Here is a 14,570-nt window from a genome sequence, read left to right as displayed (position 1 = left end):
AAAATAAAGTAATCCCGAAAGAAAACTATGGAAGAAAAAATATGTAAATGTGTATGTTTCTTTATTAAATTCTTCTGCAAAAGGTAAGTGGGGAAGCAGATGGATTGGTAGAGTGGGTCACATTATAGATGATCCTGAAATCAGAGATTGAGGGTTTTATTACAAAGGCAAAAGGGAGCCATGGTGTTCTGGGTCAGGAAAATGGAAAGGTGGAAATGGAGTTATGGGGAGATTTGTGTGGCTGGCAATGCAGTGTACAATAGACTGGAAGAGACATTGGAGGATGCAAGAGCCCTGAAGGAGACTGCACAATGTGGCTCTAGTGTTTGCAAATATGATCAAGGTTATCATTCCTCCCCTAGACAGGGATCAAGTTCAATAAAATCACTGTACTGTACCACAGCAATCTTTTCATAGCTTTCCATTCAGTTGAGCACATGCATGCAGGCACAGAAATGGTCCCAAGTGTGCACTTGGAATGAGGGATGTGCTAACCAAATGCACCTAGTGAAGTTTCAGGCATGAGGGGCCAAGCGGCCAGAGGTTCGTAAACTGATAAAGGAAATGGAGTTGCTGTGCCTCCCGCTACTCAGGCTGAATTTTCCCCATGGCCCATTACATAAAGTCGAGAGCAGAGAATATACAAGCAGTAGCTGGCATGGTCCGCTGTTCTGATGTCTTTACCTCAGCACACTGAGAAATCTCAGCGACAGAATGAGGGCCACAGAAACGCGAGGAGAGCACTTAATGATAACAGCTGCAGTTCGTTCTCCACACTCTCACCAGTTTTGAAATGTGTGATGCTTAGGCTACAGAGAAAGTTATGTGCTTCCTTATAATGAGCCAAAGGTCAGTGGTACAACTTTATTTTCCATCTAGAATCTAAATCTCCAAAAGAACAAAACAGAAGCTATCTATCCTCCACTCTACGCCAAATGAATGTACGTATTTTACCCAGAGGTGTATCTACGGAAAAGAGCGCCTATAGCAAGCATTGAAGTGGCACCCCTGTCCAAACATCTGATACCCATCTTTTAGATCACTTTACCATAATATCAGCTCAAAAATACAAGTCAAGCTCGTTAACCGTTTACTTAACACAATAGGGCTCTACATAAATACTGAAAATTACAACTGCATTTTCCTTGCTTTCACTATTGAAAATCCGTCTAGGATGTACTCAGAGTCATTTTTTTTCATTTTCAGCAGAGCAAGATCCCATAGTCTACCTTGACGCACAGAGGTTCTCAGATACAAAAGTTTTAATTGTAACTTGCTGAATGATCTCTCATAGCTGGTGATTAAAAATGTGATGGTTAATAGAAACTGCACGGTGGCACCTCCTCCCTTCAAATAGAGCCCAGGTCACTTGCCAGGCCTTAGAAACACCTCTGATTTTACCCACGAATGGGATGAATTGTGGGGATGACACCCATACACACACACACACACACACACATACGTGGCTAAATAAAAGATATGTTCTGCATTAAAGAAGAGCAAGCTTACCAGCTGCAACTGTTTGAAAAAATCAACGAAGACATCGCTTCTCAACACACTTGGCTCCATGGATACTGAAAAACATGGACAATGAGCTGAGTTAGCAGGGGGCTGGGCTGGGCTCTCTTTTATCAAATCGTTCTGTCTCCATGGGTCCTCCATCAGGGTTCCTTCCGTTGCCTCCTTGAAGGTGGTGAATCTGGTGACCTCTCATTGACACGGAAATCCACAAAGCTTGCCTCCTCCAGGCAGCCTGACAACAATGCAAGCCCATCACACCAATCCAGGGTGAGTGTTCACAGGAATCCCACTTTGTGCATACACACGACTGCTCAATGTCCATCTCACCCCCCCTTCCAGGATGATAATGAAATTAATATGAAGCAGCAAAAATAATCTTAAAACTTGGATCTGACTCACAGTTTAGGAAGACAATTGGTAATTTAAACATTTTAAATCAACCAAAACCATTGCTTGAGAATAACTCTTTTAATGCCAAAAGCTCTTCAAACCCACTGCCATCAAGTCAATTCCAACTCACAGTGACTATAGGACAGAGCAGAATTGCCCCGTATAGTTTCTAAGGTTGTAAATCTTTAAGGAAGTGGACTACCTCATTTTTCTCCCACAGAGTGGCTAGTGGGTTTGAACCGACAACCTATTGGTTACCAGCCAAATGCTTTAACCACTGTGTCACCAGAGCTCCTTCCAGAAGCCCTCAAGAGGTTACAAAAGAAGCGATTATGAGACAGTCAGAGAAACTTAAGATATTCTATTTAGCATGATATTCTACTGAAAATAAATGTACTCCCCTCCCCCTTAGTTTTGACGCTCTGGGCACCAATATCCAAGTTCCATGGCCCAAGCAGACACTCCACCTGAGAACTCCAAACATATGGATGCAGCTGGCTTCCCCTTTTAATCTCCCTCCTCACAAGTCTCTCCTGGACACCGAACTTCAGCTAAATTTACATACTTACTAAATGTGTTAAATTTCTTTCTTTTTTTTTTGGTTGCTGTTTTACTGGTTCCATCTAGCTTTCAAAAGCTAGCACTAACTGAAATAATTTCAGTAAATTACCTCAGGTCGCTCCTTTCTCAAATACGTAGTGCTTTGTTTTCCAAAATAAGGTAACGGAGAGTCTTGTAACTTGAAAGAATTTTTATAAAAGGTATTCCTTCTTTCCTGAGGGGTAATTTCTGGAGAAAATCAATAAGCCCTTGTCTAATCTTCTAGCATATATGTGGTATATGTGCAAAATAAGCTTAGAACCATTAGCATGAATTCTTGGGGTTGGAGAAAGCTGTTGATAAAGATATTCTTCTAACTAGTGTTTACTGTACAGCTAAGTATCAAGTAATGTGCTAAATACTCTGTATATTTCAGCTCATTTAATCTTTACAACGAACTCTGAGGTAAATACTGTCTCCATTTTACAGATAAAGTAAACAGAGGCTGGTGAGCATGTGCCCTTTTAAAGAGCTATCTATTCAGGATCAAATTGACAACAGCAACTTGAAAGTTTAGATAAGAACTTAAGGGGCAAAGACTATGCTAATGAGGAAGGAACAATTCAGAAAAGGTGGGTGAAAATGGTTCCACGGACTGCAGAATGTAATCAGTGTTACAAATTGTACATGTAGAAATTGTTGAATTGTTGTATCTTCTGCTGTGCATGTTTTCGATAATAAAAAAATAAATTATTTAAAAAAAAAGAAAGAAACTGAGGCTCAGAGATGGTAAGGGTCTTGCCCAAGGTCACACAGCCAGTGAGGAATGAGGCTGGGATTTGACTCTAAGTCTGATTCCAGAGCCTGTGTTGTCACTCACCACCCTAAGCTGCACTGCTTCCTCACTGTACCTTATTAAAGAGAAATCAGCTAAACTGATGTGCACAGCTGAACAAATCAGAAAGTAAAGACTCAATAGACAGAGTTATGTGACAGTAAGGGCCATATGTGAGTTGCCCCCCTATATCCCAGCACCCAGTTCATGGCAAAGGCACAGTAAATATTTGCTGAACAAAAGGTGTCTCTGATGCTAATTCCTTTGCTATCATCCACTACAGGGTGTGGAAATCTGCATGTTCTTGTCAGCTGCAACCTTGAGGTAATGTGGGTTTTATGCATTTAGAAAACGTGGCAACCTTCTTCTGTATGTATGGTTTATTTTCATACACTTTCCAAAACAAAACACAAAAATTACTGTGTCACCCCAACGTGGGCAAGTCTATGGGTAATACAAAGAGAAGTCTGGTTACACTCTACCCTTTCAATAGATGTGTGAGCCCTAGACCCCATGAACCTGGGTCCTAGAAAAGATTACTTTCACTCCTGTCCTCAAATGTGTTTTAAGTGGCTGCCGGAGCACCGTCCTTGCTAGCCTTGACCACAGCTTTTCTCCCTCTCTGATGTGGAGGAAAACATCTTCTTGCTCTTTGCTTTTCTTGGTGGCATGGGATTGGGTCCTATACCAAAAAGGTTTGAGCACCAAGAAAGAGAGACCAAGAGACTGGTTATATACTGCACAGAGTTTTTCTCATAGCCCTCTCTCCTAGAGAGCATCACACTACTCCCCCCATACCCACTCTCACCTCTCAATCATCAGCCAATACTAAAAAACAATTATGAACTGAGTTTGAGTTCTTCATGAGACTCCCAGAACCCAGTTTAAGTATCTAAAAAAGATTATCAGGAAGTGTTTAAACCCTCCATACCATAATATCCCACCTCAACCAATGCACTCTATCAACTCTACCTGTAAAAATCTTTGTAGTTGTGGTGGTTACGCCTTTCTGTTATAGGACCCACCCATCCCCCGCCCACCAAAAAAAAAAAGGGGGGGGGTGGAGAGAGAGCAAGATGTTTTCCTCCAAGTCAGAAAGTTCTTTCTTGTAACTTAGGAATTTCTTTTGGGGTGGGGTGGTGTGATCTGTCTTTTAATGACATTCTCTAGTATTTATTAAAGCTTTCCTCCCAGAAGCACACACTTGTACAACACCATCCAGTATCCAGAGGTTGTCCTCAGCTAGCACATGTGATGTAGGCACAACATGATTATCATAAGCCTCCACTTTGGGAACTCTCTGCTCCTCGACAGAACCCCCTCCAGACGAATCCTCAAGTGTTAATTGTACATTCTACATGTAGTGTGGGAGCTCTGGTGGTGTGATGCCTAAGGCATTTGACTACTAACCAGAAGGCTGGTGGTTCAAACCCACCAGCCACTTCTCAGAAGGGAGGTTGAGCAATCTACTTCCGTAGAGATGCTGCCTCGGAAACCCAAGAAGGGGTTGCTATGAGTCGGATCCGACTCGATGGCAGTGAGTTTGGTTTTTGGTATATGTAGTATAGCACAGTGTTTAGGAGCTTGGTCTCTGGGACCAGATTGTTTGGATTCCAGTTCCAACTTTACTACTTACTTGCTGTATAACCCTGGACAGGTTGCCCAAGCTCTCTGCAGCTCACTTTCTTTATCTGTTAAATGGTAATGATAGCCAACCTCGTAGGGTTTTGGTGAGACCCAGTGAGTTAATATTGGTGAGATGCAGAGAACAGCCAACTATTAGTAATGTTTGTATTTGCAATGAGCATACCAAATACCAGATGCTGTCAAGCTGATGCAGACTCATGGTGACCCCATGTGGGTCAGAGTAGAATTGCTCTCCACGGGGTTTTCATGGCTGATTTTTCAGAAGTAGATCACCAGGCCTTTCTTCCAAGCTGTGTCTAGGTGGACTTGAACCAAAAATCTTTCAGTTAGCACCTGAGTGTGCTAACCATTTGCACCCAGGAGCTCTGAAATAAGCCCAATGATTAGTATTTCAGTGGTGGGGCTTCTCCCTTCCCTGATTGGCCCCTTACAGATTGTTACATCTGAGGTCCCAAAGAGAATGGAAGTACTGATGCCCCAGCTGGGCCCATTATTCATCTCCCCTTACCCTCTGGTTCACTACCCCTCTTCCTGCTCTGCCGCTGGAGAAGTCAGAAGAAGAGCTCAAGGACTTGGCTTGGGGCTGAGTCCCTTCTCTTTGACTTGGTGCCTGCCCAGTGGGCTCAGAAACAAGGTTGATCTTTCCCATAGTTCCAGCCTTACAGTGAGTTATTTTGGGAGTAATGAGTAGATGTGACCCATGTTGTGTCCATACGTGGAACTATCTAACCCTCAAGCCCTATGGTGGGTCTGGCCTACCAGGTTGATTTCCTATTTCACTAGGTTTGGTTGAATTTTTTCTTTCAGGGGCCTTGTAGTCCCCTCCCGACATTTTTCTTCAACAAGCTTCCTACCTCCAACACAGGACATGATTAGACAGTTGTAAGTCTCTATTCATGAGGCTTCTTAACTTCAAACTGCAGGACGAACTCAGATACCTATCTGAGCTTCCTGAACATTTGGACTTGAGCCAGGATAAAATGCAGGAAGTGGATGAAATGCAGAAAGAGAGACATGACAGTGGGATGGGTCGGAGAGGCATCACTACTCAAAGGAGCTTTTCTAAGTCTTAATTCCAGGAAGATAAACAAGACATTCTGCTGATATGGATAAAGACAAGGCCCAGTAAAAGTGGTATCTCAAGCATTATGATTGTTCATGAAAAAGCCAGGTGTTAAAGGAGTATTTTCTTAAGACTTGACAAAACAAATCAAGAGAGAAAGAAAATTCAAAACATGTGACATTTTGAGCTAGAAAGGGGTCATTTAACTGGTTACAAAGAAGCATGTTCTCCATTATGTAAAACAAATGGGAAATAGATAGCTCCTAGAATTTTTATTTACTATGTTCAAATATAGGAGCTCTGATGGTGTAGTGCCTAAGGCATTTAACTGGTAACCAGAATGCTGGCAGTTCAAACCCACCAGCCACTCCTTGGAAGGAAGATTGGACATCTACTTCTGTAGAGATACCACCTTGGACCCAATGGGGGGTCGTTATGAGTCAGAATCAACTCAACAGCAGTGAGTTTGAGTTTTTTTGGTTACATATAAAAATGAAAAATAATAAGGCAAATCTATAATTGCTCATCGAGAATGATCGCTAAGATATGTATTTTGAGAAAAAAAAATCAACATGCAGAAGAAAGAACTTTTTTTCTTTTGCTATGAAGGACATTAGTGGGATAGTTAATGAAGTTCGAATAAGGTCTCTAGATTAGATAACATTCTTGTACCAGTGTTAATTTGCAGATTTTGATAACAATAATGTGGTTATGTAAGAAAATGTCCTTGATCTTAGTAAATATACAAAAAAGTATTTCGGGGTAGAGTGGCTTATGTCTCTGCAACACTATTAAGCATTAAAAAATAATTATAATACAAACCAACAACAAATACATATGTATGTATTTGTTGGCAATGGGTGTGGTTGCATTGATTTTGACTCATATGGACAGAGTAGAACTGCGCCATAGGGTTTTCTAAGTGGTAATCTTTATGGGAACAGATCACTAAGTCTTTCTCCCACAGGACCACTGGGTATGTTCAAACTGCCAACCTTTTGGTTAGCAGCCATGCTTAACCACTATGCCACCAGGGTTCATATATACAGAGAGAGAGAGAGAGAGAGAGAGAGAGAGAGAACACTCTGGTGGTGTAGTACCTAAAGCATTTGACTGCTAACCAGAAGGCTGGTGGTTCAAACCCACTACCTGCTCCTCCGAAGGAAGACTGGGCAACCTGCTTCCATAGAGATACGGAGGGGTTGCTATGAGTCAAAACTGACCTGATGGCAGTGAGTTTGGCAGTTCACTGCTGAAAACATACACACACACATACATACATACAGGGTTCCTATATATATATAGGAGCTCTGGTAGCATAGTGCCTAAGGCACTTGACTGCTAACCAGAACTGCGGTTCAAACCCACCAGCCACTCCTCAGAAGGAAAATAGGGCAATCTACTTCTGTAGTGATACTGCCTCGGAAACCCAAGGAGGGGTTGCTATGAGTTGGATCCAACTCGACGGCACATAACAACAACAACAACAACACACACACACACACATACATACAGCATTCCTATATGTATGTACAGAGCTCTGGTAGCATAGTGCCTAAGGCATTTGACTGCTAATCAGAAGGCTGGTGGTTCAAATCCACTAGTCACTCCTTGGAAGGATTGGGCAATCTACTTCCATAGTGATACTCCTCGGAAACCCAAGGAGGGGTCGCTATGGGTCTGATCTGACTCGATGGCAGTGTGTTTGGTTTGTATATGTATGTATGTATATACATACATGGCCTTCAAAACCCTATGGGGAAGTTCTACTCTGTCCTATAAGGCCCTATGAGTCAGAGTTGACTTGACTAGCAATGAATGGGTTTGGTGGTTAGGATTTAATCTTTATGGGAACAGACTGTCAGACCTTTTCTCCCTTGGAGCCCCTGATGGGTTTGGACCACTGAACTTTTGGTTAACAGCCAAGTGCTTAACCACTGCACCACCAAGGCTCCTGTATGTGTATCTACATGTATAGCTATCCATCTACACAGATACATGCGCAGAGGAAAGAGAACGAGATGAAATAAAATGTAAAATGTTAACATTTGAATAATCTAGGTGAAGGGCTCACCACTCAGCTGTCAGTTTGTTGTACTGTGGAGCCTTGCGTGTTGCTGTGATGATGGAAGCCATCCCCCCATCATTTCAAACACCTGAAGGGTCCTCCAGAGTGGACAGATTTCAGGGGAGCTTTCAGACTAAGGCAGAATAGGAAGGAGAAAGAGGCAGTTCACTGCTGAAAACATTAGCCACTGAAAACCTTATGAATAGCAGTGAAACACTGTCTGATATAATGCCATACAATGACCCCTTCAGATTGAAAAGCACTTAAAAAACAACTGGGGAAGAGCTGCCTCCTCAAAGTCGAGTCAACCTTAATGACATGAATGGAGTAAAGCTTTCAGGATCTTCATTTGTTGATAGGGCATGACTCAAAATGAGAAGAAACAGCTATAAACATCTGTTAATAATGAGAATATGGAAAGTATGAAATATGAATGTAGGAAAATCGGAAGTTGTAAATAATGAAACAGAATACACAAAGATCAATATCCTACACATTAGTGAGGTGTAATGGACTGGTATCGGCCATTTTGAATTCGACAATCATATGGTCTACTATGTTGGGAATGAGAAATTGAAGAAAGGTGTCACACTCACAGTCAAAAAGAACACTTCAAGATTCAATACAATGCTGTCAGTGATAGGAAAATATCCATATGCCTACAAGGAAGAACAGGTAATACTATTATTCAAATTTACACATCATCCACTAAAGCCAAATATGAAAAAATTAAAGATTTCTACCAACATCTACAGTATGAAATTGACCAAACATGCCACTAGGTGTGTTGATTATTACTGGTGATTGGAATGTGAAAGCTGAAAACAAAGAAGCAACATCGATAGTTGGAAAATATGGCCTTGGTGATAGAAATGACATCGGAGATAGCATGACAGAATTTTGTAAGATTTATTCATTGCAAATATCTTTTACCAACAACACAAATGGTGACTATATACATAGACCTCTCCAGATAGAAGACAAAGAATCAAATCTACATCTGCAAAAAGAAGCGATGGGGAAGCTCAGTATCTTCAGACAGGTACTGACTGTGGAACAGACCATCAATTGCTCATATGCAAGTTTAACCTGAAGCTGAAGAAAACCAAAACAAGTCCAGTAGAGCCAAAATACAAACTTGAGTATATCCCACCTGAATTTAGACACCACCTGAGGAACAGATACACTGAACACCAATGACAGATGTGGGATGACATCAAGAACATCATACATGAAGAAAGCAAAAGGTCATTAAAAAGACAGGAGAAGAAGAAAAGACTAAAATGGATGTGAGATGAGACTCTGAAACTTGTTCTTGAATGGAGAGTAGTTAAAGTGAATGTAAGAAATGAAGCAACAGAGCTGAACAGAAGATTTCAAAGGGCAGCTCAAAAAAACAAAGTAAAATATTATAATGAAATGTGCAAACACCTGAGGTTAGAAAATCAAAAAAGAAGAACACCCTTAGCATTTTTTGAGTTCAAAGAACTGAAGAAAAGATTCAACCTTGAGTTGCAATATTGAAAGATTCTATGGGCAAAATATTAAATGATGCAGGAAGCATCAAAAGAAGATAGAAAGGAATAGATAGTCATTGTACCAAAAAGAATCGATCAACATTCAATCATTTCAGGAGGAGGCAGTATATGCTTAAGAATGAATGGTATTGAAACCTAAAACTATAGAGTTCCTCAAGGAAAAACTAGGGGCAAATTTAGGGGCCCTATTATATGGCATAAATAGACTATCAAGCATAAGCCAAAATGCACAAACACCAGAAGAGAAACTAGATAAATGAGACCTTCTAAAAATTAAATTTTTATGTGCTTCCAAAGACTTCACCTAAAGAATCAAAAGAGAACCTACAGATTGGAAAAAAATATTTGGCAATGACATATCTGACAAGGGACTATCTGTAGAATTTATAGAACACTTCAACACCTTAATAACAAAAAGACAAATAATCCATTTTAAAAATGGGCAGAAGACATGAATAGACACTTCACCAAAGAGGATATTCAGGTGGCCGACAAACATATGAAGAAATACTCATGATCATTAGCCATCAGAGAGATGCAAATCGAAACAACAATGAGATACCGTCTTGCTCCAGCACTACTAGCAAAGTTCAACAAGACACAAAATAACAAATGCTGGTGAGGATGCAGAGAGATTGGGACTCTCATACACTGCTGGTGGGATTGTCAAAGGTACAACCACTGAGGAAAGCAGTATGGCGATTCCTTCAAAAGTTGGAATTAGAAATACCATTTGAGCCAGCCATTCCATTTCTAGGTATATATCCTAAAGAAGTGAGAACCATGACATGAACAGACATATGCACACCCAAGTTCATCACAGCACTATTTACAACAGCCAAAAGACGGAAACAACCTAGGTGTCCATCAACTAAGGAATGGATAACCAAACTATGGTACATACACACAATGGATTACTATGCAACCCTAAAGAATAACCTAGAATCTGCAAAACAACACATAACATGGATGAACTTGGAGGACATTATGCTGAATGAAATAAGGCAATCACAGAAGGACAAATATTGTATTAGTCCGTTATTGTAAAAGTCAAGGAACAGTTTATCTATGGAAGGAAATTTTGTTTGTTGGTTACCAGGGGTGGAAGGGTAGGCAACACTGTTAGATAGCTAGAGATAAGTATTGATTTCGGTGAAGAGAAGGGCAATGTACCAAATGTGAGTGATCAACATGGTGGCACTGAGGAAGAGGAAGACATAGAGAGGTACATGAGAGGTACAGACAACAAAGATGAACCCTTTTGCACATATAGTACTCTGTTGTCAGTGAAGGCAAACATGGGTATACAGGTGGATAGATAAGTGGAAAGGCTGAATTATTAGGTATGTCTATGAAGTGGGGAGTGTACCCAAGACCATGTATAGGGTTGGCAGACAAGGGTCTTAGAAGTGTATTTGTATAATCTGAATTCCCAGGTGTATAGACAAGGGACAAGGTTGTAGTCACTTCTTGGTCACAGCCAGCTACCCAGAGGGACCGAGTAGTTGAACCTGTGAGCTCGGGACCATAGTCACAGGGGAAATCAAGCTCAATTGGCATGACACTACACAAAACATCATTCCACCTTCTACTTTGGCGAGTAGTGACTGGGATCTTAAAAGCTTGCAAGCAGCCATCTAGATGCAACGATGGGTCTCTCCTCAACCAGAGCAAAGGAGAATGAAAAAAAAAAACAAAGATTCATGGAAAGAATTAGTCCTAGCAAATGGTACACCATGCGATCTGCAGCCTATATGACACTAGAAGAACTAGATGGTGTCCGGCTATCACGTCAACCACTTGGAGGGGGATATATGTAGGAGATCCTGCATAGAGAGGGAGAAAAATGTGGAACAAAACTCAAAATCATTTGGAAAAGAAAAAGGGAGGGGGGACCAGATTTGCTAGTCTGATAGAGCCTGGTGGAAACACTGAGACTATGGCCCCTAGCTGCCCTTCAGGTCTGGAACTGAGCCTAGTCCTGTGGCTTCCAGCCAAACAAAAGACAGGCATATGAGCTGAACATTTACATTAGGTACATATACTCCTTGGAAAGAACAATAATGGTAGAATGAAGGGCTGTTTATACACAGGGAGACAGCTCAGGGAGCAGGGTTACATAGAGGGATGGACACAGGGAAGAGGTGACTGTTGGGAGGAAGTGGGAGGGGAACTGTTGCATTGTGGTGAATCGTGGTCAATGCCATGAGACAAAATATATGTGAACTGTCGTATGGAAAGTGTATTTGCTCTGTAAATTTTCACCCAAATCATAATTAATTAAACAAAGAAACAAACAAATAAATAAATAGAAAGAATGAATGGTATTGAAGGAAGAAGTCCAAGCTGCACTGAAGGAATTGGCAGAAAACAACGCTCCAGGAATTGACAGAGTACTCCTTGAGATGTTTTAAGAAACAGATGCAATGCTGGAAGCACTCACATGTTTATAACAAGAAATTTGGAAGACAGCTACCTGGCCAACCGACTGGAAGAGATACATATTTGTGCCCATTCCAAAGAAAGGTGATCCAATGGAATGCAGGACTTGTTGAACAATATCATTAATATCACATACAAGTAAAATTTTGCTGAAAATAATTTTTAAATGGTTGTAGCAGTATATCAATGGGGAACTGACAGAAATTTATGCTGGATTCAGAAGAGGATGTGGAATGAGGGATATCATTGCTAATGTCAGACTGATCTTGGCTGAAAGCAAAGAATACCAGAAAGATGTTTACCTACGTTTTGTTGCCTACGTAAAAGCATTCAACTGTGTGTAACATAACAAATTATGGATAATAATGTGAAGAATGGGAATTCCAGGATACTAATTATGTTCATGAGGAACCTGTCCATAGAACAACAGGCAGAACAAGGGTTTACCACATGGTTTAAAATGAGGAAAGGTGTGCGTCAGGGTCATAACTTTTCACCATACTTATTCAATCTGTATACTGAGAAAATGATCTAAGAAGCTGGACTACATGAAGAAAGTGGCAGCAGGATTAGAGGAAGACTCATGAAAAATCTGCAATAAGCAGATGACACAACCTTCCTCGCTGAAAGCAAAGACTTAGTGATGAAGATCAAAGACTGAACACAGCTTTCAGTATGGATTACATCTCAACATAAAGAAAACAAAAATCATCAGAACTGGACCAATAAGGAACATTACGATAAACAGAGAACAGACTGAAGTTGTCAAGGATTTCATTTTACTTGGATCCACTATCAACACCAATGGAAGTGGCAATTAATAAATCAAATGACATACTGCATTAGGCAAATCTGCTGCAAAAAGACCTTAGCTGTTAAACAGCAAAGATGTCACTTTGAAGACTAAGGTGCCCCTGACCCAAGCCATTGCCTTTTCAATAGCCTCATATGCATGTGAAACCAGATCAAGGAATAGGGAAGACTGGAGAAGAATCGATGCATTTGAAGTGTGGTGTTGGGAAAGAATATTGAAGATGCCGTGGACTGCCAGAAGAACAAACAAATCTGTCTTGGAAGAAGTACAGCCCAAATATTCCTTAGAAGAAGAATGGCCAGACTTCATCTCTTGTATTTTGGTCATTTTATCAGTATGGACCAGATCCTGGAGAAGCATATCATGCTTGGTAAAGGAGAATCAAAATAAACCAAACCACTGCCTTCAAGTTGATTCTGACTCACAGCAACCCCCAGTGGGTTTTCTAGGCCATAAATCTTTACGGAAGTAGATTGTCCCATCTTCCTTCTGCAGACCAGCTAGTGGGTTTGAACCATTGACATTCTGGTTAGCAGCGAAATGCATTATCCATTACACCACCAGGAGTCAGGGAAAAAGGGGAATATCCCCCAAAAGATAGATCGATGCAATGGCTGCAACAATGGGCTCCAGCATAGCAGTGATTGTGAGTATGGCACAGGACTAGGCAGTGTTTCATTTTGTGGTACATAGGGTCACTATGGGTTGAAGCCAACTCAATGGCACCTAACAACAACATAACAGGTGAAGGGTATACAAAAACTATTTGTATTATTTTTGTAATTTTTTTCATAAGTCAGAAATTATTTCAAAACATAAAGTTGTTTTTTTTTTAAATCAAGGTACAGAAAAGTATGTAACATACGCTTCAATTTGTGTGAAATAAAAAGGGGTGCATGCATACAGTCTAGTACACACACAAATTATTGAGGAATACATAAGATGTGGTGATAGTCTTTACTTTAGATTTCTGGGGGTGTAGGGTTGGAATGAAAATTGTTGTTCATTACATATATTCTTTTATATAGTTTATATATGTAAAAACATTGTCTGCATACTGATTTCCAATTTAAAAAGCAAATATTTTAATGGTGATTTTGCTATTTCTTCCCAACCCCTCTTTTCTATGAGAACTTAATCTTGCCAACCCAGTTTTGCTGCCCACAGCATTTCAGGAGCCAGCAACAGATGAAGACTGCTGTACTGCAAGCCCCCTATGGGCCAGGGCAGATCTCCAAGTGTCCTGGCGCTTTACTGCCTCTTCCCAGCAAAGATTAGACAGAGGTGCCACCTCTGGCACTGCCAGTAAGCATCTCTGGTATCTCCCAAGAGCTTGCATGTAAATAGCTCCTCTCATTCCTTTGTTCAGTCTTAATCCAGATAAAACTTTTTTTTTTTTTTAATGTTAATTTTGGTGAAAATATACACAGTAGAATATATATCCATTCATTAATTTCTACTGTACAATTCAGTAACATTGGCTATATTCTCACTATATCTACCCATGTTGTTAAACATGTTATATGTTAACTGGTTACAAAGAAGCATATTCTCCATTACATAAAACAAATTGGAAATAGATACCTCCTAGAATTTTTATTTACTATGTTCAAATATTCGGAAGGAAGGTTGGGCAATCCTACTTCCGTAGTGATACTGCCTTGGAAACCCAAGGAGGGGTCGCTATGAGTCGGGGCCGACTCGATGGCAAA

The 14,570-nt window shown here is 40.6% G+C and overlaps 1 protein-coding gene across 1 annotated transcript in view; it reads right to left on the bottom strand.

Annotated features, from left to right (window-relative positions):
• The window catches only part of SNX31 (sorting nexin 31), a 74,828-nt gene that overhangs the window by 52,517 nt on the left and 7,741 nt on the right, over positions 1-14,570 (bottom strand). The window contains exon 4 of the mRNA XM_007934826.1: positions 1,510-1,574. Coding sequence (XP_007933017.1) covers positions 1,510-1,574 — 65 coding nt within the window. The remainder of the gene's footprint in view (positions 1-1,509; positions 1,575-14,570) is intronic.

This window comes from Orycteropus afer, unplaced genomic scaffold (assembly GCF_000298275.1).
Source record: "Orycteropus afer afer isolate SDZICR_OR568_19922 unplaced genomic scaffold, OryAfe1.0 scaffold00021, whole genome shotgun sequence".
Taxonomy (NCBI): Eukaryota; Metazoa; Chordata; class Mammalia; order Tubulidentata; family Orycteropodidae; genus Orycteropus; species Orycteropus afer.
The sequence above is the reverse complement of the archived record's forward strand: the minus strand, read 5'-3'. Positions and strand labels throughout refer to the sequence as shown.